The sequence below is a fragment of the Colletotrichum siamense genome (genome assembly GCF_013390195.1).
Source record: "Colletotrichum siamense strain Cg363 chromosome Unknown KSG_Cg363_contig04, whole genome shotgun sequence".
NCBI classification, from domain to species: Eukaryota; Fungi; Ascomycota; class Sordariomycetes; order Glomerellales; family Glomerellaceae; genus Colletotrichum; species Colletotrichum siamense.
Window position 1 is genome coordinate 6422714 of NW_023501017.1, and position 27421 is coordinate 6450134.

Below are 27421 nucleotides of genomic sequence, written 5' to 3' on the forward strand. Positions count from 1 at the left end.
TGGCCCGCTCCCTTTCGGAGCCAATGCACACGATCTCGCGACACGCGAGATCTCGGATGACCCTATATTGAATCCGATATGTACATCTATAACATGTTCCTATCTTAAGCTTTCCATCTCAGTAGAGTAACAGATGCCTTCACAAACTCATACGCCCCCTTGCCGTCCCACTTGCCTTCAACGATCCCAACGGGGTTTTTGTCGCCTGTGTTGACGAGTGTGACGCTGTCACCAGTAACAGTGTAGACATCGACCTCAGCACCGGAGGTAATGCCGTCTAAGTCCGTGATGAAACTCTTGGTCTCGTGAACATTGACTACTGCCAGATTGATGTAGCCATTATCATCGATCGTGGCACTGACGTCCAGGTAAGGTGTTTCGATAGCACCTCTGATCCAGTTGGGCTCAGTGGGTCCCTCATATTCTGGAGACCGAACATTGGTCGCAATGACTTGACCTCTCATGTACTTGCTGAAGAGCAACAGAGGCCACCACGTGGTTTGCTTGGTGATACCCTCTTTGGTGGTCATCAACGGCGATATGACGTTGACGGACTGGGCGATGTTGGCCATACCAATGTACTTGGCTTGACGCACAAACACATTCAGCCACACACCAACAGCTAGGGCATCCGACAGCGTGTAACTGAATTCCGTGTTAATGACGGCACATATTCGCGACGGGATCTCCGACTTACGACTCCTCACCGCCCTCTTCACCCGGAGCTCGGACAGGATCCCATACGTTCCACTCATCGAAGCAGATCTTCTGTCTCTTGCATGTCGGGGGAACTTTGTTTTCAATACGGGCCAAGTCGATGAGGCCTCCTGTGATTTCGATTGCGCGCTCCGCAGCTCGTGGAGCAGTAGCATTCTTGAGATGGTCGTTTGAAGCAGTGTAAAGGTGAATACTGTGCATGTCAATCAACGACGCAGTAGTGCTACCGCCAAGGCCGTGCATGCTCCACGTGATGCACTCCTTGATGACATACGTGTCCCAGCTGCTGAAGCCAGTTTCACCACAGAGAATCAGCTCGATCGAGGGATCGAGGAGCTTCATAGCTTTGGCCCATTGGTAGGCCTGCTTGGCGTAATCCTCCTTGGTCATTTGGCCAACCTGCCAGGGACCCCACATCTCATTGCCCAGTGCCCAGTACTTAACCTAGAATTTAATTAAGAGTGCTGCTCTTGCATAACTAATGTGGTTTACTCACATTGTAAGGCTTTTCACGGCCGTTTTGACGCCGTAGGTTGGCGTAGTATGTGTCCCTGTCGGAGTTGCAATACTCAAGCCACGCGAGCGCTGCACAGTTGACTCGCTTTTAGCAACCCATTACCGAAACCGAAAGTCGCAAAGTGGAATATTGACGTACCCTCGTCTAGCGTGCCAGTACCAAAGTTGAGAGCCAGGTAGGGCTCTGCGCCAACGACCTCGCACCACTTCATGAACTCGTCCGTTCCGAACTCATTAGACTCGACGCCGATCCAAGCCAACTCAGGCCTAACGTCAATTCAACATTAGCCACCGTTGCACACCAACTCTCTACGATCCAATGCTTTCCGTGTTGAGATCCCGGGGCTGGGGGAACTCTATGGAAAGGGGATTTCGCATACCTCTTAGGACGTTTCTCTTTGGGTCCAACGCCATCAATCCAGTGGTAAGTGGCGCAAAAGTTGCCACCGGGATAACGCATGACAGGGCAGTTCAGCTCCTTCACAGCTTCAATGACATCCTTGCGGAAGCCATTCTCATCGGAGAGTGGGTTGCCGGGGTCGTAAATGCCACCGTAGATGCAGCGTCCCATGTGCCTGTGGCGCATGTATCAATAAAACTTGAAGTTCGGATTTGCGGGAGGGAGCGGCGCAGTAGCCATGCTTACTCTGTGAAGCCGCCGTAAGTGTTGTCATCAATGCGCGCGATTGGGTGGTTGGGATTCACAGAGATGCTAGGGCGGTCATCCTCTGCGATCTTGGTGAAGGTAGCCATGATTGCGCCAAATGGTGTGTTTGATCCGAACCGTGTACTTTTGTGAGCGCACCAATGTTCCTCACTCTAGCTGAGAACTTTATGCACAAAAGAGTAGCCGTCCGATGAGTGGTGGAAATGAACGTGGCCTGTTTACCTGACGGTTCCGGATCGAGGCCGAATATGAAGTCGCCAGGGCGGGGGCAAGCGGTGAAGCAACAGGGTCACGGAAGCCAACGGCAGAAAAGCAGCAGAGCAGGATATTGGGCCGGCAGTGAAGGGATTGCGCATCAGCCGTCAGACCACGCAGTTCTCGGATCTATTCCAGCGACGTTCGCGCTGAGCTCCTTGAAGACGGGCCTGGAGTGAGCGGGGTGGGCCCAACCCACATTGAATCCTCGGCAAAGTGATCCAGTGTTGAGGAAAGGAGAGCGCGGCTCTAGACATTGGAAGTGATGGAACAGGCGCACGAATCATAGACGATACCATGCGGAGAAAGTCGATAACAACGCGGGTGCATGGTCTCAAAGTGGGGAGGTGGGCTTCAAAAGACATAGATTGGTCTGTCGATGAAGTGTGTGGCCGGCATCCTTGTCTTCCACCAGAGTAACCATGTTGTCTCTTCCGCTTTCTCGCTGGGATCCATGACTGCGGCCGAATGTTATTTGCTAAACTTGATCAGGTCACAACCCGTTTCAGGCGCGCGTCCTAACTTGGCGGATGAGCATGGGATGCCAAATGCCAAGGGTGATGGAATTAAGCTATCAACAGAAAGAGGCTTGTCTCGGAAACGGTCGAGAGGGGGCCGATTGAGGAGGCTGGAGAGGGAAGGCCAAGTGTGGGGTTTCGACAGGCCAGTGCAGGGTGATGATTGGGGCGCATACGGCATGAAGCTAACATCAATGAAGCTTGATTCTCCTCCAATCTTTGTGGGCAGACAGTCCTGTCGCAATAGAGCGAAGCAAAACAGCAGCTTTTGCCGAAGTGATTGAGCCATATGAGTTTTGCGCGTATGCTTCGCAGAGCCCCTACGAGCCTGTGTGTAGAGTGTATCTGCACGTCCGAATATGAGGAACGAAACTGTGAACTCTGTGGATCTGAGTAATGATGGCGCGAGATGATCTTTCCCGTTCGCGAACACCTTGGAACCAACAGAATTTCATAACCCCCAAACATGACGGCATAAAAACATCGGGCCTCATACTACTCCAATAAAAAAAAAAGAAGAGAAAAAAACCAGGATTTATCGCAATAACTGAGGCCGTCGCTTTCCATCAATCTGTCGGATGGTTGAAAAGATGCACCTGAGTTCATCGTCGGTGTTGATGAACCGAACAACAGGCCCGTTCCACCCATACCACAACCTCATCCTGGCAACTTTCCCCGCGTGCCGCGTGCCCAAAAAGTGTGGGGATTGGAGAATCGGCCGCCACACAGCAGCAAACTGGCGCGACTCCAAATCCCAGCGCAACCTGGGGCATGGGGTCTAGGGCCGGGGCAACCGTCACCGATGCGGTCTCACCACGGGTTTGCAGCACGCGGAAACGCGAATAAAGCCAGGGGTCCTCACTCGCCTGCCCGTCCATTGTTTGCGCTAAGCAAACCACGGCTTCATACCCCATGTTCCCATCCGGTCACTCGAACTTCCTATAAAGACGCGACGATCCCTTCTCCGGCTTCAACTCGAGGCTTCGTTGCAGTTTGATGAGTCGGTTCGGTTGTGACCATCAAATGTACCCCGCTGTGATCAGAAATCTTTCAATCTGACATCTCGTGGACAAGCCTTGCGGGCATTGGCAAGCGATTAGAAACTGCTCTTCTCTGCTCAGCAGCACCCAGCCCACTATGGCTCTCCCTCCCAAGTGGTATCAGTTCCTCGTGAGCGTCTTCGCATCGCTCGGTTCTCTCAACTACGGTTACGATTTAGGTGTTATTGCATCCGCAATTGCTTCGCAGTCGTTCAAGACCAAATTCGGGGATGACCCTAAGGAAATGTATGCGACATTCCGACAGCCACTCTCTCAAATGACTTGAGCTGACATTGTCCAAGTGGTGCCGTTGTGTCATGTTTCACCGGAGGAGCTTTCATCGGCGCCGGATGCGCCGGTCCGGCCGGTGATAAGCTCGGCCGTAAGATGACTATTCTCATCGGTGGTGCCATCTTCGTTCTCGGCGGTGCTTTCCAGGCCGCTGCCCAAAATCTCGGTTATCTCTATGCTGGCCGTGCTCTGGCTGGTGTCGGGTGAGTTCAACATTCCACTAAAGCGTATGCGATTCAACTGCTGACCGTTCTCTTCACAGTATCGGTTTCTTGACCATGATCATTCCCCTCTACCAGGCCGAGCTTTGCCACCCCAGTATCCGTGGACGAGTCACAGCTTTGCAACAGTTCATGCTTGGAGTTGGTGCTCTGGCTGCTGCTTGGATCTCATACGGGACGTACATCGGGTTTGCACCCACGGATAACAACCAATGGCGCGTCAGTCTTGGCATCCAATGTATCCCTGGTGGTATTCTGGCCCTGCTGATCTTATTCTTCCCCGAGTCACCTCGTTGGCTCATCGATCACGGCCGTGTGGACGAGGGTCTCCAGACTTTGGCCAAGCTGCACGCTCATGGTGATGTAAACGATGCCTGGGTCCGCGCCGAGTTTGACCAGATTCAAGAGTCCATTGCCACTGAGCATGAGGGATCAGCCAAGTCGTACAAGGAACTGTTTACTGACAAGTCTTGCTTCCGTCGCCTGTTCCTAGCTTGCGCTCTTCAAGCATCGATTCAAATGACTGGTGTTAGGTAGGTCTCTCCGCGAGTTAAGCAGCCACTTGAAGCTTAGTGCTGACCAGATCTCTAGTGCCATCCAATACTATTCGGTCGCGATTTACGAGAAGATTGGAATTGCCGGTGACGAGACCCTCCGCTACCAGGCCATATCATCTGTCATTGCCCTCGTCGCTCAATTCCTCTGTATGATGCTTGTCGACAGGACCGGTCGCCGATGGCCTCTGATCTTCGGTAATCTTGGCAATTGCATCACCTTCATCATCGCCACAATCCTACTAGCCAAGTTTCCCCCTGGTTCTGAACATGCTACTGGAGGTGCCGCCTGGGGATTCATTGCCATGACCTGGCTGTACAACTTCAGCTTCAGTGCTACTTGTGGACCCCTTTCTTGGATTATCCCTGCCGAGATCTTCGACATGAAGACTCGCTCCAAGGGTGTCTCGATCGCTACCATGACCTCCTTTGCTTTCAACACTCTTATTGGGCAGACCACCTCAGTGGCGCTGGACGACAAGAGCGGCATCGGCTGGCGGTGGTACATTCTCTTCATTGTAAGCCACACAACCAACCTCTACTTTAAACACGGAAAGCTGACATTGCTATTCGCAGGTATGCAATTTTACGAACGCTGTTTTCTTCTGGTGCTTTCTCCCTGAGACCGCGAAACGTCCTTTGGAGGAGATGAGATACCTTTTCACGGAAGCTCCTCTCTTTGTTCCTACCATGGATCGCAGCACCGTCGAGACTCACGATCTCGAACGCAGAGTTGAAGCTGTTGAGCAGAAGCAGGCCCACGAAACGGAGCATATTTAATCATACTCACGCCACATATCGCTTGAATATGAGTAGTATCTAATGTAAAATGAAGTAACTCATCTGAGTATACATCTCAATTTCCCTGGCCGACTCGATTACGATCGCCGTTGATGAGCCTACGTGACCAATGTTGAGACTTTCCCTCCTGTCAATGCTGTTCAGATGATGTTCTCTAACTCTCAGGAGTGCCATCTCAAAATTGGCTTGAAAATCTTTATCATCGGTAATTGTAAGCGGGTTGGGGTTGCGCAAAGTTATGGTGATACCCATGCCCGTATCCTTGTCCGTGTCCAGACTCCATCATCTGCGGGCCGCCGCCGCGGCCCTTTCCAGGTGTGAGTCGCGAGAACATGCTGGTCTTTCCGCCGACAGTTTGCTGGTGCGGTTGGCGTTTCTTCCTGAAGCAGCAGCAATAGCAGCATAGCACACAAAAAGCAACCAAGATGAAGCCCGCAATCGCTATGCCGATGATCGCACCGGTTGCGAGTCGTCTTCCGCGCCCATATGCCTGCGACTTGACGTCAGACGTGATCTTCGTAAAATGCATTTTCAACAGAATCTTACCATTGCACTGCCCAAGGCTTTAAATTTTCAGAGGCAGGCTGGTTCTCACACCTTGGTGATCTCCTACCGTGAGACAGACAACACGAAAAAGGATCGTCGGAACAAACAAACGAAAAGGTTCGGCAGAAACGTCTTCTTGATTGCACCGCAAGGTGAACTGAGGTGACGAAGAAACTTACACTACTTGTCGCACTATCAAATCTACGCTAGCGAGACTGTCTCGTTGCAGTCCGTCTTATACGTGTCGTTGGGATGGCCAAAAATTGGTGCGGCAACGCGTCAGCTTGAAAAGGCTTTGCTCCATGATGACTTCATCGTGGCACTTGGCCCTTTGAATGACGCGTGGCTGAACTTTCCACGGCGCCGCTCCGACCGGCGCTCGGCGCGGCGCCAAGGTGGGCCGGCAACCCGGCACTTCGGGTGGCCACGCCGAGGCTCGCAGTCAAATCTTCCATTCAGCACGATGGTCTTGCGATTATTGATATGCATGTAATGATGCGCGCCTGCAGCGTTAGGAGCTGCTTTTCATTTTAGTAGTCTTCATGATTTCCTGTCCCATGTGTCTAGCGCATCATGCAAAATACTCTATCCGTGAAAAATGCTTAAAGAGTTACCAGTCCACAGCAATTCACCGTGAATGGCGTCTGGAAATTAAGCCCTTCAGCTGGCGCGCGCTCGGCGGATAAGCACAGTCGTTCTTGACCATCCTCGGATGGCGGAGCTCGTGTTGGGGAACTTTTGGTAATCTCTGCGGCCCACGTGGTCCTTTTAGTGGTTCTAGGGTTACGGAGTACTTGAACATCTGTTGTCAAAAGTTGCATGGTCTCGTGTCCTTCGTGGAGGATGCTGACATGACAATAAACATAGTCAATTCGCATGTGTGCTGGCGCACCCGATTTGCGTTGCACTGACAGAACAGTCCGGTGGATTTGCAACATGGGAGAAAGCAAGAGACCTTAACGATTGATCTTTTATGCGTGTAGCTGCATTCTGGACATCCATCATATAGTCACCTTGTCCGCTGTGCACCACACTCTTGGCTCCAGTCCCATGAAAGAAATCGTACATTTCTCCGTGTCTACTTATATGGCAGCTGCGACCAATCACTGTAAACGCGGCATGTATCCGTAACGTGATCGGCCCCACGACTGTATGTGAGGTCTTCGCCTGGATGCTGTGGCAATGACAAGGCTTTTGATTTTCTCTACCCAGCCTTTTACCGATAATGTTCCAGACAAGGCCTCTGTGGCAGTGCTGCAGGCAGCCGCATTCGGCTCAATTCCGAGAGCTACCAAATCGGAAGACTTTGCAGTAACCTCAACCCCTGTCGTCGTATCCACAGCCGTTGCCCGATCACATAGGGCGGATCCACGCAGCTTAGATTCGAAGATAAGCTTCACCCACAGCCTGAACTTGTCGAAACCCACGCGTGACATATCAAAAGACTGCCCCTGCGAAGGGTCCAGAACGCAATGTTCTAGCCGCTGGCTCCTTCTCGTACCTAACCACAGCAGCTTCGTCGCATGGTACGAGGCGATGCAGGCCTAGGGCAAATTGAAGGTCTTTGCAGCTGAGGCTGGGGGACATGTCGGGCACACAATCCTCAAGGGGTAACTGGCCTGTAATCCCGAGAAGCTGATCCAATTATCCTGACAGATGTAGTACATGCCCAACGCCTCTCATGCACCCTCCCTTTTGGCCTGTCATGGTCTTCCGCGTTATTAGCAAATAGGAAGGCAGGCTTTGCTAGTTACATAGTTTGATTACGTGGGACAAGACGTCGTCCTGGTGTCCTGAAAGCCTTGAGACGCAAATTCCTCTACTTTCTGATTTTTCGATTGTGTTTCCTCTTTTTTATCCGGTCACATTGACACGAACAGTAGGCACCCTGGCAACGTCCCTCACATCTCATGAACTGACCCCATCAACAGTCTCGAGCCGAAAACGTAAAAATCGAGTCTACCGAATCGAAAATGTCTCGAGCAAGCCCGTGGGCCGGTTCAAAGGAGTCTGAAGATCCTCCTCGTTTGTCTTCGGCGTCACAGTCATCTCTCAGACCTGTCTACGAATCCCAAAGACCGGCCTTCCTCGACCGCAACATTTTCAAGACTATGAGAGAACATATTCCCACCCGTTTATTCAGCAACCGGCGCTTATTTCTAGCAGGTCTTGCAACTTTATTTGTTATTATTCTCGTCTCCGCTGCCAAAACAGGATCGCAGCCGCCGATTGTCCTCGCCGTGAGCGCTGCAGCCAACCGCACTCTGGGCTTTGGCTCCATCAAGATGATCAGTCTACCAATTCGACAAGACAAAGCCGATGCCGCCACTGTCCAAAGTTTCCTATCGAATATTGACATCCAGATCGTTGAAGGGGTCAACGGGAGTCGACTAGGAGAAGTTGGACTACCGCCCAGCAGTATCCCCGATATTGAACCTGGCCAGGCTTTATCGGCTGGCGAAAAGGGATGTTGGCGATCTCACGCAAATGTGCGAACCCCTGGCCGTATGAAACTCATGCCATACCTGCTGACATGTGATTTGCTAGGTATGGAGAGGTCTGCTGCACACAGACGTGGAGACTGTCTTGATCATGGAAGACGACGTCACCTGGGACATCCATATCAAAGACGTCATGCGCCTCGCAGCATCCCATTTGCCAGGTCTTTTGAATGGAACTGGGCTGCTTGGCCTTAACCCGACGCGAAGCTCCGAGGAACAGGCTCAGGTAGATCCGTGGCACAGCAACATGTGGGATTTGATTACCTTCGGCCACTGCGCTGACGGCGATCAGTGGAAATCAGAGAAGGTCAAATACGACGATCCATACACAAGTGGAGAGCATGGAGAGTGGCATGGAGTGGGTGTCAAAGGTGGCCGTCGCATGTTGCGCAGAGCTGGTGGCATGGCTTGTACCGGCGCGTATGCTGTGAGTGCTCGAGGTGCCGCCAAACTTTTGCTGCGAAGTGGATTTGACCTCAACCTTCCGGTCGACGTGATTATGAACGACATGATCAAGAGTGATCAGCTACGAGCGTATAGCATTTGGCCTCCACCAGTCGTCCAATGGCGCTATCGTGACAAGTTGGGCATGTGGGGAGCTATGGGCAGTGATATTAGAGTAGAGCACAAGGATAAAGATCGCAGTGGCTGGGAAGATGCTCATAAGAATCATGATATCTGGCTATTGAAAGGGGAAAGTAAAGGTTTGAAAGATCCAGCGATCAAGAGCGCCTGGGGTGTGTTAATAGGTCATGAAGATGACTAGAGGTCCGTGTGGAAATAAAAGACTTGGGTTCGATATTCTAAAGATGAAGACGTTTGACACGCATGTCATGAACGCATATTTCTTTGGTTCTTTTCTAAATCAAGGTGCTAGTCACTTTTGAGGAAACTCATGTATGTGAGGATCGATAATTTAAAAGTGGACTAAGGGTAAGAAATAACTGCTGGTGATAATGTTATGATAACCTCAACCCACGCGCTTATTGAAGACTTAGAGTAGCGTGATGCAACACCCGTTGATGACTGTAGCGTTACGTCCAATATTAACCATGTAGTAGGCTCTATAACTTTACGTAAAGCGCTAGCACGTCTCCTGAAGAACAGCCTTGGGAAAAAACGTAGCTGTGTATATTTTTGAACATAACATCTAAGAATGTTATGTAACGGTCGGTTTTGCTTCCAATAGAGAGTTCAAATTTGGATTTTCGATTGTGGCATGTCAATCCTTAATCTTTGTAGATTCTCACGTTGTAATTATCTCTCCACTGGTCTTCAATGATGATCAGCTGAGACTCTTGAAGTCTTTTCAGATAGCTGTCCTCGGGAACATCCTTGTAGTCATCCCGGTCGATGTCCATGTAACCCTCTTTCGCAATTGATCGAGGAGTTATCATTAAAGAACGCCCTACTGCTATTAGAAGCTGAGATGGAAACCTTCAAATGACCAATTACACTTACCGTTGATGGTTTTGTCGCAGGCAACTCTCATCATGCAGTTTGCAACGTCTTCCTGTTCGCCAAATTCGACGCCGTGATCGATCAACCACTTTTCATAGTCGACAGTCCGAATCGCGCTTCTGATCCAGCAGGGGGCAACGTAGGTGATTCTGATGCCTTGTTCCCAGCTGGAGCGTCTCACGGTTCTCATAAAGCCATGAAGCCCGTACTTTGTTGCTGTGTACTCCCAATTACCAGGAGAATCTATCCAGCCCACCATGCTGCCCGTGATGATGAAACATCTGTCCCGCTCCTCGGTATCTGGCTGCATTCTGAAGTAGTGAACTGCAAGCTTCCACGTGTACAAAGACCCCATGAGATTGACATTTACGATGTTGAGATCTGGCTTCGTTGGCTGTTCGTTGGGATCTTCTAGGTTCCAAAGACTGTCGCCAGAACTCCGGCTGATCCCAGCATTAGCGATCACAATGTCTATGCTCCTTTCAGGGCTTCGGCTCTTTGCCGTTTCAAACAATTGCTTTTGCTGGTCCCAGTCCCTGATGTCGCACTTCACAAAAGCAGAACACTCGGCATTAGCGTTCAACTCTTTTTCAATAACCTCGCCCCTCAAGTTTACATCACCAAATGTAACAAATGCACCAGCTGCAACAAACGCACGCACGCACGCCTCTCCCATGCCGTTCGCACCGCCGGTGATGATGACTGATTTACCCTTGACACTGGTACGGTCAGGGATGATAGTGTGGTCGGTGGGGCCGGTGTATGTATATCGTGGCAGAGGCATTGTTGTGGCTGAATATTCCGTTGAAATGTAAGATAAGAGATCCTGAGGTTGATTACTACCGAGAGCTTCCACTCCACGCGAGTCGATCAACGACTATTACTTGTATCACAGCGGGATCGAATTAGTAGTCCTGGTGATGCGGGCATTTCTGTATACGGCCTCGTCATCACATTGGTGAGCTTCGGGCCAACTCTTCCCGGGATCATAGGAGGTAAGCGGGGTTAGCCGAGCTGTCCCCGCCCGAAGCCGGCTTTGAGCTGGGATTCCATTTTGGGATAACCGATCATGATATTCAAAGTCTGCAGGTAGACTACTGCGGTAGTTGGTGCACAGGTTCAGCAAAATTTCAGATTGGGTTGCAATGCCGGTAACCCTAAAATGTCCAGCCAACTGAACTCGTTTTCCTTTTCTTGACGACAGCCAGGCCTCCCCCACAGGCGATGATTGAATGAAATAATGCCATGTCATAAAACGCTACAGCACGTATTGGTGTATTGTGGGGCTGAAGGGCGATTTTCTTCGCTGTTCTATCTCAAAAGTTTCATCATTGCCTCATCAGCATAAAGACAACAATTAGCCCAAGTTGATTTTACTGAGTCTCTGGCTTCGCAAATCAGCTTTCTACCCAGGGATATTCTCTGCTTAAAATCCGCATTCCGGATACTTACACACTTTCACGTCAACCTGTCCCATCATGACTGCCTCTGTCCAGGCACCTGTAACAGCCGCGGTCAGCCCAGGGCTTGTCACAACGCCGCATATCAATGATGGCGTTGCGCGTATGCCATCCGCAGAGCTTCCAGAGATTCTCAATGACGGCGCTGTATTCCCAAGCGCTGCTATGAGCGAGTTAAGTGGCATCTCAGAGGACCCATTCAATCTTGATTCTAAGTTCGCCTACACTCCGCACAAGATGAAAGTCTTCACTATCGGTGCTGGATTTTCGGGGCTTCTCATGGCCCACAAGTTTCAGCACAGATTTCCGGAAATGCGAGACATTGTCGAACATACTATTTTCGAGGCCCATAGTGAGGTCGGAGGAACCTGGTTTATCAACAACTATCCCGGCGTTCAATGTGACGTTCCGGCCCACATCTACGTGAGGCATGGCATTTTACCCCCTAATTACGATATTGTTAACATCCGTGCAGGCATTTCCCTTTGACCCCAACCCGAACTGGAGTCGGTTCTACGCCAGTGGGCCTGAAATCCTTGAATATATCAAGAGCACTGTGAGAAAATGGAACCTTGACCGTGACCTGCAGCTGAATACGCGGGTTATCGGCGCTCAATGGCAGGAAGCCAAAGGCCAGTGGAAGGTTACTGTAGAGCATGAAGGGAAACAGCGCGAAGAGCACTGCCATGTTCTCATTTCTGCGCAAGGCGTCTTGGTGCATGAATCATGGCCAGACATCCCTGGCCTGAGAGATTTTGAAGGCCACATCACACACTCTGCCCTTTGGGATCATAACTACGACTATTCCAACAGGAAAGTTGCCGTGATTGGCAATGGGTCATCTGGAATCCAGATCGTTCCGCAGATGCAGAAGCTACCTGGAACCGATGTCGTGAACTTCATTCGTGGTCAGGCTTGGGTTTACTACCGCGCTCCTCCATCAAAGCATCTCGGTCGGGACGATCCTGACCCAAACCCAAAGTATACAGACGCTGAGAGAGAGATGTTTCAGGACCCCGACTATCATCTTCAACACAGGAAAGGCATTATCTCAAGGACGAACAAGTCATTCCACATCTTCATGAAGGGCAAAAATAACGAGGAGGGAATGAAATTGGCAGCTGCCCAAATGGCCGAGAAGCTCGGTCATGATTCCAAGCTATGCAATATGCTCATTCCAAAATGGGAGTTGGGATGCCGTCGAATCACTCCTGGGCCCGGCTACTTGGAGTCTTTCTTACAGCCCAACTGCAATGTTACCAACAGCCCTATTACCAATATTTCCAAGAAGGGTGTCCATACCGCTGACGGCAAGCTCTACGAGTGCGACGTCAGTAAGTGTCTCCCTTCCTTCGATTTATAGAAGTTGCTTACAAATTGTTTAGTCGTCTGTGCCACTGGGTTTGACGTTTCTCATCGCCCAAGGTATCCGATTGTTGGAAAGAAGAAGGTGGACTTAGCTACGAGATGGGCTGATGACCCTGATTCGTATATATCGGTAGCTATCCCCGACTATCCCAACTACTTCATGATGATGGGACCCAATTGTCTTGGCGGCCATGGTTCCTTGGTCGAGTCTCTCAACTGGACTGGAGATTACTTTATCAAGTGGATCAAGAAAATGGCAACTGAGGATATAAAGTATGTCGAGCCAAAGCAGGAAGTTGTGGACGCCTTCATCAGGTACAGCGATCAGATCCATAAAACTCTTGTTTGGAGTGGTGGATGCAAAAGTTGGTACAAAAGGAACCGCGTCGATGGACGAGTCACGGCACTGTTTGGAGGGAGCGCACACCTCTTCAACCGGATGTTGAATGGCATTCGAGCCGAAGACTTCAACATTTGCTATCGCACATCAAATCCATTTAGATTCATGGGTAATGGTTTCACGGCGTGGGAAATGGATCCCAAGAACGATCTATCATGGTATGTGGAGAAGGCGGACAAAGTCCCTGACGCTTGCACCTCATGAAGGATTTATAAAATTGAGCCGATTTCAGTCCATTGCATTTATTGTTTTCCTAGATTTATGAGCTGAATGATAGGTTTCGCGCGTGGATATCGATAATGTATTCGATTTGTACTGCACGGCGCATCTTGATGGCCCGGGTCTCACCCCGGAACCATGAAATCCAAGCGGTAATCCATGAAAGATTCAAAAAGATCCCCAAACTGATTGGCCAATGTCTCGTGAAACATGAAAACATCAGGCGAGGAGCATACCCCTACGGCAGTCCCATGCTCTTTGCCGGTCAATAGACAGTCGGCGATCCCACCTGTGTCTCTTGTGGCGAACGGGAACAAAGCCGTCCAGTCAAAAATGTCGTTTTCATCTCTAGACAACCTATCTGCGTAGGTTCTAGAGTGTTCGGTAGCTGAAGGGGGGTCCAAGGTCTCACCAGCCCTGGCTGGTGTATTTGCCATGCTTCTCAATCTTTCGAACCCTTGTCTAATCACATTTGCAGAGCCCCACATGAGCTGGAGCTGATCTGCTGCACGCTCAAGAATATCAAGACAATCGTTTGCATCTTGAGCTAAATTTCTGACACGGCAGGCTTGTAACAACGGTATGAAGGCTGTCCCGCAGTACCAACAAGTGATTGCCATTAAGAAACGCGTGTTGCCTCGAGATAGGATGTCTCGAAGTATTCTGGCAATACACGATGCCGCCAGGATAGCCGGCGGCAGTGCTTCGGGCAAGGTATTGGCTGAACGTTTGAGATGGAGAACAATGACTGTTGTCAGATAGGGCAAGTAAAGTTGATGTACGTCTCTGTCAAACTTGTGGGTGTGAGTCGATCCGATAGGTAGTCGTAGGTACGGCGGTAGAGAGTTCACCCAATCAACAAGTTCCTGTCTGTGTTGATCTGGGGTTGCAGTAGTTGCTGTCGGAATTGATGACCGAGACAGAGCTTTTGCGACCTTGCCAATTATGACACACAAGCGAACCCAGTGAATAAATATTTCTCCTTTTCGCTGATGAATAGGGTCGCTGGGGAAATCGGACAGCAATGGCTCTCCGATATTACAGTCATCTGGATCTATGATTGCCGGCTTGCTTTGGCAGAGGGCGGTCAGTCGTTCCCTTGCCTGAGTGATCACTTGTTAGCAAGTTATTTCAGCTTGCGAGCAGTTGGGAGAAACTGACAAAAGCAGTCCACCATATCCTCCGGCGAAGCCCTAGCTTTAGATTGCTGCCCGGAATATGTTCAGACGCCGGCTCTCGATGAAGGTTCATTTGCTGTGCATGACGAATAATGACGGAGGTCCACCACCAGGATGAGTGTCGGTGCACTGTACTCGGTGGCTTTGGGGCAAACCAGTAGAAGAGTGATAAACCCATCAGCGTCGTTAAGCCGTCCGACTCCTCGTCCTCATAGAAAATAGTCCTCGCCTTTTTATAATACTCGGTAGGCCCCTCGTGAGGGACAAGAGGAGGTTGAATATTGCTGGAGGCAGTTGCGAGAGCGTTTGCAAGTAGTGGAGAGCGAGCAATATCGCTAGCGAGGGTTTCAGGATCAAGAACCGGACACCACGAGTAGCAGTATTCCCAATACGTTTCTGCGAAGCTTTCTTGTAGATCTTGCTCGTGCGCGCTAGAGAAGTTATACCTCTGTTCGAGACATGCCTCGAGAGCCTGCTTTTGAGCATTGGATTGGTTCTCAGGGGCATACACCTGAAGAAATCCGGTGTCAATGTCACCAGTATGACTCTCTGCTAACCCTTCCGTTCGAGTATCACTGCTGGGAGACCTCTGCGTTGGTGATAGCACAGCGAGTCCACTATGGGACCTTACATGGGATGCTGAGTGTCTACGCGGGGATGGCTCAGGAAGATGATGATCTGAATGTTGAGAATGACCGTGAGGCTCAGTGGGGATCGACGGGGTGGGAGGGATGATTTCATCGAAGTCTGCCGATGATACTTGAATGTTGTCCATGATCGCATGTGCATTTGAAGTGATCCCCTCGTCCCCAGATGCTGACGCGGCAGGAGGTGTCGGTCCGTGTTTGTTTCTCAGTCTCGAACGTAGTCGTTTCGTGCGTTTAGATGGCCGTAAGTGGCAGTCCTTTTCAGAAATATTACAATTCGTGCAGCTCTGGTGCCCCTCCGATGTTCTAGCCTGCACCTATATATCAAAATGGGCTTCCCGGGTCTTAGGGTGATGCATACTGACCTGGAGGTCACATTTGACCTTTTTCTCGTGGCAGATAATGCAAACCAGCTCAGCACGTCGTCGCTTTGGTTGCGTCGCATCAAAAGGGAGCCAATCGCTAACCATATCCGGCATCCTTCAGATGATTAATAGGAAAATTCCCGGCAGTGAAGATGATTTCTCGCAAGGCAAAAACGCAGTTCAGAACTTTGTGCTCTTCAGCGTTATTAAGGGAGTTAGAATGATATTGGAAATGAGAGGTATGATGGTAGGAAGGCGGAATGCGGTTGCGTTGCAAATGGGAGGGGAGGAAAGGATGTAGGCCAAGAACAAGGAAATGCGGGGTAGATAAATCTGGGCACGTATGTGCGCCATATGTGTGAGGCGGGGTGGGAGGTATGTTTTGCCGGATACTGGGGATTTCGGTAGGGACGGGTGGAATGCTGCACTAAGAAGCCTTGCAGGCAACACACAAACTAACTCGCGCAATGGCAATCGCGCAATAGCAATGCCTTTGTAGTGCTTATAGGAGCAAAGTGATGATCTGGGCATTGGCGGTTGTTAGAAGGACGGAGCGTCTTGTTTCTGAATACGGTTTGCAAACTTTGATAAAGTATAATTATGCTCTTATAACTAATGCACAGCGCATATTTAACATTAATCTCAGTCTATTAACTCTGCAAGCTAGGAGCCAGATCATGAACCATAAGTAAGGTTGCTCAGTTCAAAGTTGCATACTCTAGAAGCCGCATGCATCTTATGATTATAGACATAATCTGTGTTGAGCCTGCTAATCCTTCTGACTTACTTCAGAGAATATACCGGAACTGTGGATTCTACTTTCCGGTGAGTATACAACACCCGACACCCGCAGAGAGGAGCTTTACCAACCTTGATGTCTGTCAGATCATCGTCATAGGCGTGATCGAATCCCTCCATCGTGCCACCCCGGTCCCGCCGATTGTTCTGCCACACACAATGGAAGCGATAAACCAGACAAAGAATACCTGCGGCCAGGGACGTGATGACAACCACAATGAAACCGAAAGCATACTCCGGTGCATCTTGCTTCCGGAAGACGAGTGGACCAACGAAGTTACCTGTGACTGACATGAGCAATACAGCTAAATTAAGTTACAACAGCACTCTTACCTAGACAGTACCCAATATACAAACCAGATGAAGCAATGGATCGCTTGGTGTAGCCAGCTGTATTTGCAATTTGAAGACCCATGAGCACCGCATAGCCACCTCCAACAGACGGCAATATATATGCAGCAAACAGCAAACCACCCTTGGCTGATCTGGGTAGAAGCCAGAGTAGAATGGCCGCCAATGTGGTCCCTAGTTGTGCCCCAAAGATAACCCACGTCCGACAATTCTTGAATTTATATGCAACGTATGGCATGACCAGTTGCACCGTACCTCCATATGCACCTGCAGGCATCGTAAGCAGGAGCGAATTAAGAGTACTGAATCCGAAGCCGTTGATGATGATAGGGACAAAAGTCGATATAGGACCATTTGCAATCATGCAAAGAAATGCCACCGCAAATACAAGCCAGAACTTCATATCTAGCGCGAGCTCCCCAACTTGATCCATCTTGTAGTGGGTGTTTCTCACACCAGAGTTGTTACTCCTGAGGCGGGCAACAAGTATGTAACGCTCTCTTTCGTTAAAGCCTTTAGCTCTAATGGGGTCGGCAGGCAGGAGGAAGTAGAGAAGAAGACCCCAGGCAATAGTCAGGGAGCCAGCAAAGTAAAACATATATCTCCAAGAAGAGACGCCTCCGTTAAGCTTGCCGAATCCATAGTTAATAAGAGGAGAGAAGATAGAAACGTATCCAGTGCAACTGTACCAAATGCTACTCACTAGATTAGTTACCCAAAGATGAATATTGCCTGCAGTTCCGTAGTTTGCTTACCCCATGCGCATTGCCTGTTCATTCTTCTTGTAAAAGCTCCCGACGATCAACATGAACATAGGGGAGATCCCGGATTCCAGCAAACCAAGGCAAAATCGCTGAACGTACAAGCCACGGTAGTCTGAGCATGATGTAGTCAAGATGAGGCACAAGCCCCAAAGAGTGACTATGACTGATGCGACCTTTTCCACGGGAAACTTCTGTGCTAAGATCATAGCAGGATAGGCGCCAGCAATGAAACCGAGGTAGAAAATAGAAGCGGACCATGAGTATCTATCGCTAACAGTGAGGTCCAAATCGGTTCTAAGCCCAAACAGAGCCTGAAAAGAACGGTATTAGCTAACTGGGAAACTGCTTCGAAGTGGATATAAACTTACCGCTTGGGAAAGCATTGCTTTGTCGTAATATTGTAAACCGTACGTCAGACAAAGGACAGGCATAAGTTTCCAGTCTACTTTATGACGCAGCTTGGATTCCTCTGTTTCCGCCCAACCACGGCCGCCTGTGTATCTGTCGAGAATTTTCATCGCTTCGTCGTGGTGAAGCGTATCGACTGCAGCAATTGGCTTCGGGCCTGTAGCAACCTCAGGCCGCTCCACTTGCTCGACATTTTCAGCAGATTTGGTAGTGTCGGACATGGTTGATGCAGGTTGGAAACTAGCTAGAGCAAGACAAATTAGAAATCTGGAGCAGGAAAAAGGCAGAGTAAAAGGAAGTCACATCTTTCCAGTATCTTTGTTTTGTGTAGGAAAGCCGAGCTACCCAAGTTTTCTCTATGAGCAGGATGGGTCGGGAGATTGAACCGGTCAATTGGGAAGGTCGAACGCATGCAGGCACAGGGAGGCATTCCCTGGTGGAATGGGTCCGGGGCACCTAGGCTCAAAGAGTCGAAATTCGTCTGGTACTTCGTGAAAACGTAGTGTTGCGGCAGTCCTAAAGGAGAAAACGATCAGAGCGGAGCTGGCATCTGCACCATTTGCGGGTAGCCGGACGGTCCCCGCGTCCACCACCCCGCAACGTTGGGGTTGCTAGCCAGCGCCCAGGGCGAGGTTCATTCCTCGCACTCCAAAATTATGCGACCACTTCATATCAAGGACACAATTGATAAAGAAGCTTCTTTCATAATAACATTTGACGGACCACGGCTAGAGAGTCACTGTTTCAGCCGAAAATTCTCTTTGAATCGGTACTTTTTGTCTCAGAACCATGTCGTCCTCAGTCCAGTTGCCTCAGGGGAAAATCGCAGTTGCAGTGAAGATGATCAATCCAGTCAACTTTGGACCGGCAATCATCAAACGCTTCATGGCACCCGACGTGCCAGGCCTTAAAACGTTCAAGACATCGCCATCGCTATGTTTCCTTCTAGAGCATCCTTCAGGACGCAAGTTGATGTGGGACTTGGGGATTAGGAAAGACTACTGCAACTATGCACCGTCCATCGCTAATTATTTACCATCAACAAGGTACAAGATTGAGATTACAAAGAACGTCGTGGACATACTTAGAGAGAATGGGGTTTCACCACATGATATAGAGGGAATAATATGGAGGTAGGCAATAAATACCCGGGGCACTGACGCTACCTCATGTCCAGGACACCACACTTACTATCAGCAACACAGCCACTGGCACTGGGATCATATAGGCGACCCGTCAACTTTCCCTGTGACTACGGACTTAATTGTCGGGCCTGGATTCAAAGATGCGATGCTTCCCGGGGCCCCTGCAAATCCTGAATCTCCTATTCTTGAAATGGATTATGTGTAAGTTTATCTACTCCAGAGTTGATTCTTATATAGGCTGATGAAATTTTATCAAGCGGTCGAACATTAAGAGAGATCTCTTTCGAAGGGTCCCAGACCCTCCGCATTGGGGGTTTTCCGGCCTTTGATTACTTTGGCGATGGCTCTTTCTACGTCCTGGACAGCCCAGGACATGCTATTGGACACTTATGTGGCCTTGCTCGAACCACCCCAGATACTTTCATACTTCTCGGCGGTGACATTTGTCATTATGCGGGAATATTCAGGCCTTCGAAATATCTGCCGATTCCTAACTCAATATCACCACATCCTTGCAGACCCCAAGAAAGGTCTTCGCTATGCCCTGGGAGCGCATGGGAAGAACTCCAGACATCCAGAGGAAGACAGCAAACTGATGCGCTTTTTGACGCAACGTTTGGACTGAACCTGCCGCAAGCCAAAAGGACTGTCGAACATCTCCAAGAGCTAGATTGCAACGAGAATGTGTTCGTCATAGTCGCACATGACTCCACTGTTCGGGACTGTGTGCCTCAATTCCCGGCGAGTCTCAATGATTGGAAGATTGAAGGCTGGGGGCAGAGAGTAAGGTGGGCTTTTCTCCGCGATCTCGAATCATATTGGAGATCGAAAGGACTTTAACTCAACGATATGGCGATGGTATTTAGGAATTGGGCATGTCATAAACTGTCAGATTCTGAAACTCGAAGAAATTGCTGTGTTCGCCAGCTCATAGAATAATAAGTCTCTGGATCAAAAAGATCATTGAACAGACGTGTCTTTGTCATGAATATGCAGACCCATGACATGTAGTTACAGCTAGCTCAATGGACAGAGTTTGTGCGTTCCATTACACCATAGCCCACGTTGAACCTTCCGGCATAGACATTTTCAGGAAAGCCGAGGTCAATTTGGTTTACCGAACCTTTGCCCTCTACGTGTCAAAATCGGCAACCAGCTGCACCCCGCACACCCCCTCTCCGGCCCGCAATTTGGCCTGTACGTCGGCAGTTTAATACTGGCTCCCAATGCAGACTCTCCATGCAGGCTGAATCATTGTAATAATAATCCGCCAGCTTTCTGCATGATATAACTTCTTCAGACGCATTCATGACAGCTGGTCTTTTCCGATGCTAATGAACAGTCCATTGTCCACCTCCCACCAAAGCAATGTCGCAAGTTAATGAAACCTGTGCCAGTAATTCTGGTCCATCAACATTCGACGCCGCTAATGAGAACCTGGATTATGACGTCTTGATTATTGGGTGCGGATTAAGCGGCATATTCTCACTGCATAGGGTCAGAGAGCTTGGTTTGAGAGTCAAGGCCCTTGAAGCTGGCTCAGCTGAAGGTGGGACATGGTTTTGGTATGCTCTATTTTGAAGTTGAATTGTAGCTGTCACGCTAACAGATTCGCAGGAATCGATACCCTGGAGCTCGGTTTGACTCTGAGAGTTACTCATACATATTTTCGTTTTCACAGGAGGTTCTTGACGAATGGGATTGGACAGAGCACTTTGCGCCACAAACGGAGACCCTTCGCTACATTCAGTACCTTACGAACAAATTTGACTTAAAGAAGGACATGCGGTTTAATACGCGCATCCAATCAGCCCACTTTCAGCAATCCTCTAGCTCATGGCTACTAGTCGACTCTACTGGAAAGACTTACACCAGTCGTTATCTGATAACTGCGATGGGTATTTTGAATGAGCCAACGCTGCCCAATATCCCTGGTGTTGGTGATTACAAAGGAGAAGCCTGGCACACAGCCCGTTGGCCTAATGGAAAGGCCAGTCTTCAAGGAAAGCGGGTAGCCATCATCGGTACCGGAGCAACAGCCATCCAGACCATTCAGGAAATCGTCAAGACTGTTGGTTCTTTGACCGTCTTTCAACGAACCCCAAATTGGACAGCCCCGTTGAGGAACACCCCAATCACTCCTGAAGAAATGAAGGACATTCGCCGGCGATATCCGCAGATTTTTCGGCAATGCCTCGACTCGTACTCTTGCTTCATTCATGTTGGAGACACCAAGAGCGTCTTTGACATGGGGGATGAAGAGCGCACTAAAAGCTGGGAGGAGCTTTATGCACTTCCTGGATTTGCTAAAGTGCTGGGGATCTCAGGGGATATCTATACCAACCGAGAAGCCAACAAACTTTACAGCGACTTCATAGCCAACAAGATTCGTCAACGCGTTAACGATCCAAAGGTAGCTGAAAAGTTGATACCGAGAAATCATGGCTTTGGAACCCGTCGAGTACCCTTGGAGAGTGGCTACTATGAAGCTTTCAATCTATCAAACGTTCGACTTGTGGACTTGACTGAAGATCCGATTGAGAGAATAACAGAAAAGGGCATACGAACGAGAGCAGAGGACCTTGAATTCGACGTCATCATTTATGCAACCGGCTTTGATGCTGTCACTGGATCCTTTCGGGCGGTGGACTTTCGGGGCATTGACGGCACTCAGCTTCATGACGTTTGGAGTGAAGGCATTCAAACTTATCTGGGACTGACCGTGAAAGGATTTCCCAATATGTTTATGATCATGGGCCCACATCAGATGTTTGGCAACATCCCTCGAAGCATCGAATACGCCGTCGAATGGGTTTCAGACTTTATTCGGTATGCGCGAGATAACAACATTACCTCTGTCGAAGCTACTGACGATGGAATGCGCATGTGGACAGAGCATGTTTGGAAGTGTGGGGAGGGGCTGCTGGCTAATGAGGTGGACTCATGGATGACAGGAGTCAACAAAAATTTAGCACACAAGCAGCAACGGTCCATGACAAGATACAATGGACCGGCACCTGGGTACCGAAAACGATGCGACGAAGTGAAAGCGAGGAAATACTCTGACTTCCTCATACGATAGTTTTCATGCGATCATCAAGGATATAATTTCTCAGACTGGAAGTTTCAAACTTCTGGTTGTTTGGCAACCTCTCAACTCGGGTGAAATATCATGTTTGATTCAGCCCAAAATACAAAGAGCAGAGGCCTATGAACGGGCATCCTAGCTCGCAGTGTCCACAAAACTTCAAGCCTCATGGATAACAAAATGCCCAGATGCGGTCGGCTTAGTCAATGCCCACTTGATACCATAGTCAGTCACATTGTCCCAATGTTTCGACTCGGATAGCTTGTCCCCGAATCGGCGAAACCCGTGGGGGACTCCTCTGAAGATATGCGTCTCGGTGGGAACTCTGGCGAGGCGGATTAGTGGACCTACATTCAGAGGCATAGAGGTTGAACTTACCCTGACTCGGTGAGTAATTTGGCGTACAGTAAACCCTCGTCTCTCAACGGATCCAAGCCAGCAATTCCAAGTGTTGTAGGCGGCATTCCCTTCAATTGCCCCGTGGATGCATTTCCAGGATTGAGCCTGAGATCGTAGTAGTCCGGCTTCTCGATTCTCAACAACCCAACAAACAAATCAATCATCCTCCTGGGAAGGATCGGAGCATTCTCGTTTTCAGCATAGGATGAAACCGCGGGATGCTTGAGTCGCTTCAAATGGCCGTCATAACAGTCCGGATTAACCAGACAAGGAATGATCAATACTTGACCGGCAATTAGAGGGAGTTCTTTGCCAAAATGACCAAGATGCTGGGATAGGGTGAGAGATGCGGTCAACTGGCCCCCGGCAGAAATACCGCCCACGACTACCTTTTCGGGACAGCCGCCGATCTCGGCGATGTTTGCATGCAGCCACTGAAACCCGTCCTCAACGTCATTCCAAGCTGTTGGGTAGATGAAGTCAGGTGTATGACGATAATCCACGCTGACCACCAAGACGCTTGTGCTTATAGCAATTCGAGAGCAGGCAGCGTCCTCTGAGTTGATCGTACCAAAGAGAAAGCCCCCTCCGTGTAGGTAAAGGTAAACAGGCAACGGGCCCTCACCTGCTGCCTTCGGGCGGTAACTTCGCCCTTCAATGGTAGACCCATCACGAGTTGGGATTGTCCAGTTCCGTACAATAACGTGGCCTGCCATCGTTTTCATTGCCTCAAGGGACATCTCTTCGCGTACCTTATTGGTTGTGCTCTTGCGTTCTGCCACAGATAGCTCGGCCGGTGCGGGTGGTAAGCCTGCTTCCACCGCAAGCCACTCGTCGCTCGGGCCACCGTATTGAGAAAAGTCGCACATTGTATATCCAAGCGTTCTTGAGCTCCTTTCCTAGTATATGATGCAGATGCTGGGGGAAGCAGCACCTGCTCCAATGTAAGATTCTCACAAGGCTTTTCAAAAGGCTGAAGTGGATGGAAGCAAGACTTGAGAAGTGAACGCGATGTTAGTTAGCTGTGATCATCAAAACAGGATTGATCTTTGGCGTTAATCGAAGCCCCGTCAATGGCCCGTTGTTCGGTCCTCCTCTCCTAGTCACCGGCAGAAAGAGGGGTAGATCGACTGGCTTCGTCATTGGTCGCGGGAAGCAGCTTCCGAGAAAGCTTACATCAGCCATAGAGGCATCTGTGCCTCTACAAACCTCGGCTTTGCTTTGCGGAGCCGAGCATGCCGTGGGCTCCAGGCTTTCCAAAATCGGTAACCCGGAATGCCGATTAAGTATCGCAATGTCACAAATCCGATTAGTTACATGAAGTCGATGGTATCAAGAACTGACTTCAGCCGACGATTTTGATTGTGATTAGCAACAATCGCAACCCTCTTCCCCTGTTGTATCAGCTTCCCTGCAGAGATTGAGACCATGTCGGAAATTTCAGTCAACCCTCCCTCACGTTCGTTCAATGGGAAGGTCGCTATAGTCACAGGTGCAGGTTGCGCGGGAGATGGGATCGGGAACGGTCGCGCAATATCCATCTTACTCGCTGACGACGGTTGCAATGTCATTTGCGTTGATCGGGACCTCTCTTGGGCAACCAAGACCTGCGAGATTGCGAACCTAAAGCCCGGCAGAGGGAAGACAATACCAATACAGGGAGACGTCACATCGTCAACAGACTGCCAAAATGTTGTTCGGCAAGCAATATTCGAGTTTGGTCGACTTGACATTCTCATCAATAATGTGGGTGTTGCCGGTGCACCAGGTACTGCGGTGGAAGTTGATATGGAACAATGGACCAAAAGTCTCGACGTCAATGTCTCCAGCATGGTTTTGATGGCCAAATACGCGATTCCTGCAATGCAGAAAAATGAGGGTGAAATCAAGGGGGCAATCGTCAATATGGGCAGTGTCGCGGGATTGAAGGGAGGGACGCCGCACTTGCTTTACCCGACGAGCAAGGGCGCTATCGTAAATATGACACGAGCAATGGCGGCGCATCATGCTGGAGATGGTATTCGTGTCAACTGCGTTTGCCCTGGCGTATGTTCACACACTCCAAGATTCAGAACATCTTTGCTAATACTGGTCAGATGTTATATACCCCCATGATGTATGCCGGCGGAATGAGTGAAGAGGCAAGAGCCGCAAGGAGACAGAGAAGCCTTTTAGGCACAGAAGGTAACGGATGGGATGCTGCATGTGCGGTTGTCTTTCTCGCAAGCAATCATGCACGTTGGATGACTGGTGTTATTCTTCCAGTCGATGCTGGAACTACCGCAGCTGTTGGCATTGGAATGGTAAAAGCTGCCAGCGTTAATGGTTAAGATTTCCTTATGATTTTGCAGAAATTTCAATTGGGAATGATACGATGTTTTCGAAGCTATTCAACCCAGACTTTGCTGGGTACGTCGTGACTGTTTCCCATTAATTCAGTCGTGCAAAAGTGCAATGCGTGCCTTGACTTCGCCTTTCTCCAAACGGCTCAAAACGCGAGGAAAGTCTTTCAGCCTCGCTGTTTCCACACGTGGCTTAATCTTATTGTTAGCAATCAGCTGCAGTACCTCCTCAAGGTCGCTAATCTGCCCTCCATATGAGAATATATAAGTGAGGCGCTTCCTTGTGCCAATCTTCATGTGCACGGTGTTCTCAGTATCAAGACTGCCAATGCATAGCAATCGCCCCCCGCGACGAACTTCAGGCTTGCTTTAGCGGAGCTCCCAAGTATAAAAATCAGAGAAAGAATGTAGGTAAAATTTGACTCACCAATTTGCTGTGCGTCTTCGAACGTTTGGTGAGTACCCACAAAATCCAGGACGGCGTCAATCTTACCAGTTAAGCCCTTGTCTGTGACAAACTTTTGCACAGGCTCTCCAACTGGAACTAAATCTGACTTTGGAACGCCAATTGCAGCTGCTTCCTCGAGAATTTCCGGCCTGATATCGGACACAACGACTCGTGCCCCAATATCTAGGAGGAGTTGAAGAGCATTGAAACCAAGTCCTCCCAGTCCAAATAAGAAAACTGTCTCGGTCTGCTTGATCTCACCACGCCTGTAGATGGCATGATATGCTGTTGCCACGGCATCTGTGGCTATCGCTGCCACCTCAGGAGATATACCTTTGGGCACATGGGCTAAACCACGGACGTCGATTGCAGCGTAAGGGGCATAGAAGCCATCTTGTCCAATCCCAGAGTGATGACCGACGTCGCAGAGTTGCTGCATGTTGCGAGAGCACTCTGCACAATGGCTTGAGCCACAGCCAGGAACAGCATTCAAAGCAACAACATCGCCCTGTGAAGTTATATCCAATTAGCAGACAAGCTAAAGAAAACCAGTAGTGAGACTAACGATTTTGAACCGAGTGTCTGTAACTTGATTACCTATCTTTACTATTTTCCCGCAGCCTTCATGACCCTAGAATGAAGTAAGTCATAGGTGATGAATTGGGAAGGGGGTAATTTTCCAATACTAAAGTGAACTTCGGTTGAAACCAGTGAGGTTGTTTGTCAACTGCAAGAAGCGATTGGTCACTCCGACAGACTGTGATTTAGCGCTCCAGTCAACGGTTGGTACTTAAAATGAGAGCAATAGAAAAGGTCTCACCGCCTGAAGCCAACATCTTGCACAAAACACCATTTTCAGGTGCTTGAGGCACAGGAATTTCTTCCCAAACCTGATCCACTGTTAGCCCTCAGTTTGACATCGTATAGTAGGCGGGTTTAGTTACTGGCTGTGGCTTTCCTCTATGTTTACGCCAAGCCATCATTGTGGGAGGAATCAAACTTGTCATTGTTGCTAGATGTGTATTGTCAGCTGCGATTGCGAGCTTTAGGGGTAGCCGCGACGGGAAGGCTATATTATCCCGAGGACGTTGAGATTTACGCCGGCATACCGATTCAGGCATTGCCGAGGTTTACCGGGCGTCGGCTTAACCGGGAACATTGCGACATGCCTATTCAAACGGAGGAGAAGAACTGACTTTCCACAGACGTCTCAATTGCGACTAAACAAGATACTTAGCCAAACTGACATTGCTCGTCGAACATTTAGTTAAAGAAAGGTAAGTTGAAGAAACAAGCGAGGGCATCCACACAAGTCAGTTCCATCTGAAGACGAAAATTATTAGTGGCGTGGGCCTGAAAGCTGCAACGTTGTGTGTTCGCTGCTGAGTGGGCAGCGCGGGTTGATAACCGAGCTGAAGATGCTCAGATTCACTGTTTAGGAACGCCAATGAATACGGAATAGTCCGTCGTTCTTTATCTTAGATGCCATTCTCGGCAACAAAGTGGCATTGATTGTTTGATTCTACCAAAATTGCGAATAAAATCATGCGTCGAATGCCAATTTGGTGGTAGACAGCGAGTGAAGCAGACTTGGCTGGCAATGGTCTAAATCAAGCGAGGCCTAAATGATCTTTTGGTCTCGGCGCCTGTGAAAGCTGCACGCATTCAAGAAGATCTTGTTCCACACAAGTTGCAGGAAGTTTCCCTCGCCATTTAGTCCTCAACAACACAGGATACTAGTATAGGGGACAGTACGTAATCTGAACTTGGAATCGGTCAATATGCAGCGGGTTTCGTGAGGTCCAAACAATAAAGCATGGTGAATGGCATGAAACAAGATTTTTTTGGCTGCTAACCAACAAGACGTCTGCGTGCTAGGGGAACTCAGATAGGAACCTAGCCGACGGCCGCCGCCGGCATCGCAACACAGACACGCGCAGTATCAAACCGAAG

The 27421-nt window shown here is 49.5% G+C and overlaps 12 protein-coding genes across 12 annotated transcripts; 6 read left to right on the plus strand and 6 right to left on the minus strand.

Moving 5' to 3' along the window:
* Positions 1-104: 104 nt before the first annotated feature.
* abfC (putative alpha-L-arabinofuranosidase C) lies at positions 105-1986 on the minus strand (the record flags this gene model as incomplete). The annotated part of the gene is made up of 6 exons (XM_036639514.1): positions 105-645; positions 698-1161; positions 1214-1302; positions 1373-1500; positions 1614-1808; positions 1880-1986. 6 exons carry the CDS (start codon positions 1984-1986, stop codon positions 105-107), a joined length of 1524 nt encoding a protein of 507 aa, XP_036496683.1.
* Positions 1987-3810: 1824 nt separating this feature from the next.
* On the plus strand, positions 3811-5559 carry mfs1-4 (MFS glucose transporter mfs1; the record flags this gene model as incomplete). Its single annotated transcript, XM_036639515.1, has 5 exons — positions 3811-3959; positions 4016-4207; positions 4267-4758; positions 4817-5297; positions 5356-5559. 5 exons carry the CDS (start codon positions 3811-3813, stop codon positions 5557-5559), a joined length of 1518 nt encoding a protein of 505 aa, XP_036496682.1.
* Positions 5560-5816: 257 nt separating this feature from the next.
* CGCS363_v007667 (uncharacterized protein) lies at positions 5817-5984 on the minus strand (the record flags this gene model as incomplete). The annotated part of the gene is made up of 1 exon (XM_036639516.1): positions 5817-5984. One exon carries the CDS (start codon positions 5982-5984, stop codon positions 5817-5819), a length of 168 nt encoding a protein of 55 aa, XP_036496681.1.
* A 2115-nt stretch (positions 5985-8099) lies between these two features.
* COLGALT1-1 (Procollagen galactosyltransferase 1) lies at positions 8100-9393 on the plus strand (the record flags this gene model as incomplete). Its single annotated transcript, XM_036639517.1, has 2 exons — positions 8100-8615; positions 8674-9393. 2 exons carry the CDS (start codon positions 8100-8102, stop codon positions 9391-9393), a joined length of 1236 nt encoding a protein of 411 aa, XP_036496680.1.
* Positions 9394-9856: 463 nt separating this feature from the next.
* On the minus strand, positions 9857-10872 carry adhA-2 (5'-hydroxyaverantin dehydrogenase; the record flags this gene model as incomplete). The annotated part of the gene is made up of 2 exons (XM_036639518.1): positions 9857-10035; positions 10089-10872. 2 exons carry the CDS (start codon positions 10870-10872, stop codon positions 9857-9859), a joined length of 963 nt encoding a protein of 320 aa, XP_036496679.1.
* A 694-nt stretch (positions 10873-11566) lies between these two features.
* Positions 11567-13520, plus strand: stcW-1 (putative sterigmatocystin biosynthesis monooxygenase stcW; the record flags this gene model as incomplete). Its single annotated transcript, XM_036639519.1, has 3 exons — positions 11567-11971; positions 12024-12882; positions 12934-13520. The coding sequence occupies 3 exons, from the start codon at positions 11567-11569 to the stop codon at positions 13518-13520; spliced, it is 1851 nt and encodes a 616-aa protein (XP_036495867.1).
* Positions 13521-16540: 3020 nt separating this feature from the next.
* CGCS363_v007671 (putative transporter) lies at positions 16541-18267 on the minus strand (the record flags this gene model as incomplete). The annotated part of the gene is made up of 5 exons (XM_036639520.1): positions 16541-16543; positions 16596-16804; positions 16857-17569; positions 17630-17949; positions 18007-18267. 5 exons carry the CDS (start codon positions 18265-18267, stop codon positions 16541-16543), a joined length of 1506 nt encoding a protein of 501 aa, XP_036495868.1.
* Positions 18268-18886: 619 nt separating this feature from the next.
* On the plus strand, positions 18887-20031 carry mpaDE-3 (Cytochrome P450 monooxygenase mpaDE; the record flags this gene model as incomplete). The annotated part of the gene is made up of 3 exons (XM_036639521.1): positions 18887-19179; positions 19252-19392; positions 19449-20031. The coding sequence occupies 3 exons, from the start codon at positions 18887-18889 to the stop codon at positions 20029-20031; spliced, it is 1017 nt and encodes a 338-aa protein (XP_036495869.1).
* A 528-nt stretch (positions 20032-20559) lies between these two features.
* otemo-1 (2-oxo-Delta(3)-4,5,5-trimethylcyclopentenylacetyl-CoA monooxygenase) lies at positions 20560-22273 on the plus strand (the record flags this gene model as incomplete). Its single annotated transcript, XM_036639522.1, has 2 exons — positions 20560-20756; positions 20809-22273. 2 exons carry the CDS (start codon positions 20560-20562, stop codon positions 22271-22273), a joined length of 1662 nt encoding a protein of 553 aa, XP_036495458.1.
* A 165-nt stretch (positions 22274-22438) lies between these two features.
* CGCS363_v007674 (AB hydrolase superfamily protein) lies at positions 22439-23394 on the minus strand (the record flags this gene model as incomplete). Its single annotated transcript, XM_036639523.1, has 2 exons — positions 22439-22604; positions 22658-23394. The coding sequence occupies 2 exons, from the start codon at positions 23392-23394 to the stop codon at positions 22439-22441; spliced, it is 903 nt and encodes a 300-aa protein (XP_036495864.1).
* Positions 23395-24583: 1189 nt separating this feature from the next.
* Positions 24584-25008, plus strand: xecE (2-(S)-hydroxypropyl-CoM dehydrogenase; the record flags this gene model as incomplete). The annotated part of the gene is made up of 2 exons (XM_036639524.1): positions 24584-24724; positions 24775-25008. 2 exons carry the CDS (start codon positions 24584-24586, stop codon positions 25006-25008), a joined length of 375 nt encoding a protein of 124 aa, XP_036495457.1.
* A 205-nt stretch (positions 25009-25213) lies between these two features.
* CGCS363_v007676 (Acryloyl-coenzyme A reductase) lies at positions 25214-25907 on the minus strand (the record flags this gene model as incomplete). Its single annotated transcript, XM_036639525.1, has 2 exons — positions 25214-25218; positions 25448-25907. 2 exons carry the CDS (start codon positions 25905-25907, stop codon positions 25214-25216), a joined length of 465 nt encoding a protein of 154 aa, XP_036495865.1.
* Positions 25908-27421: the final 1514 nt, after the last annotated feature.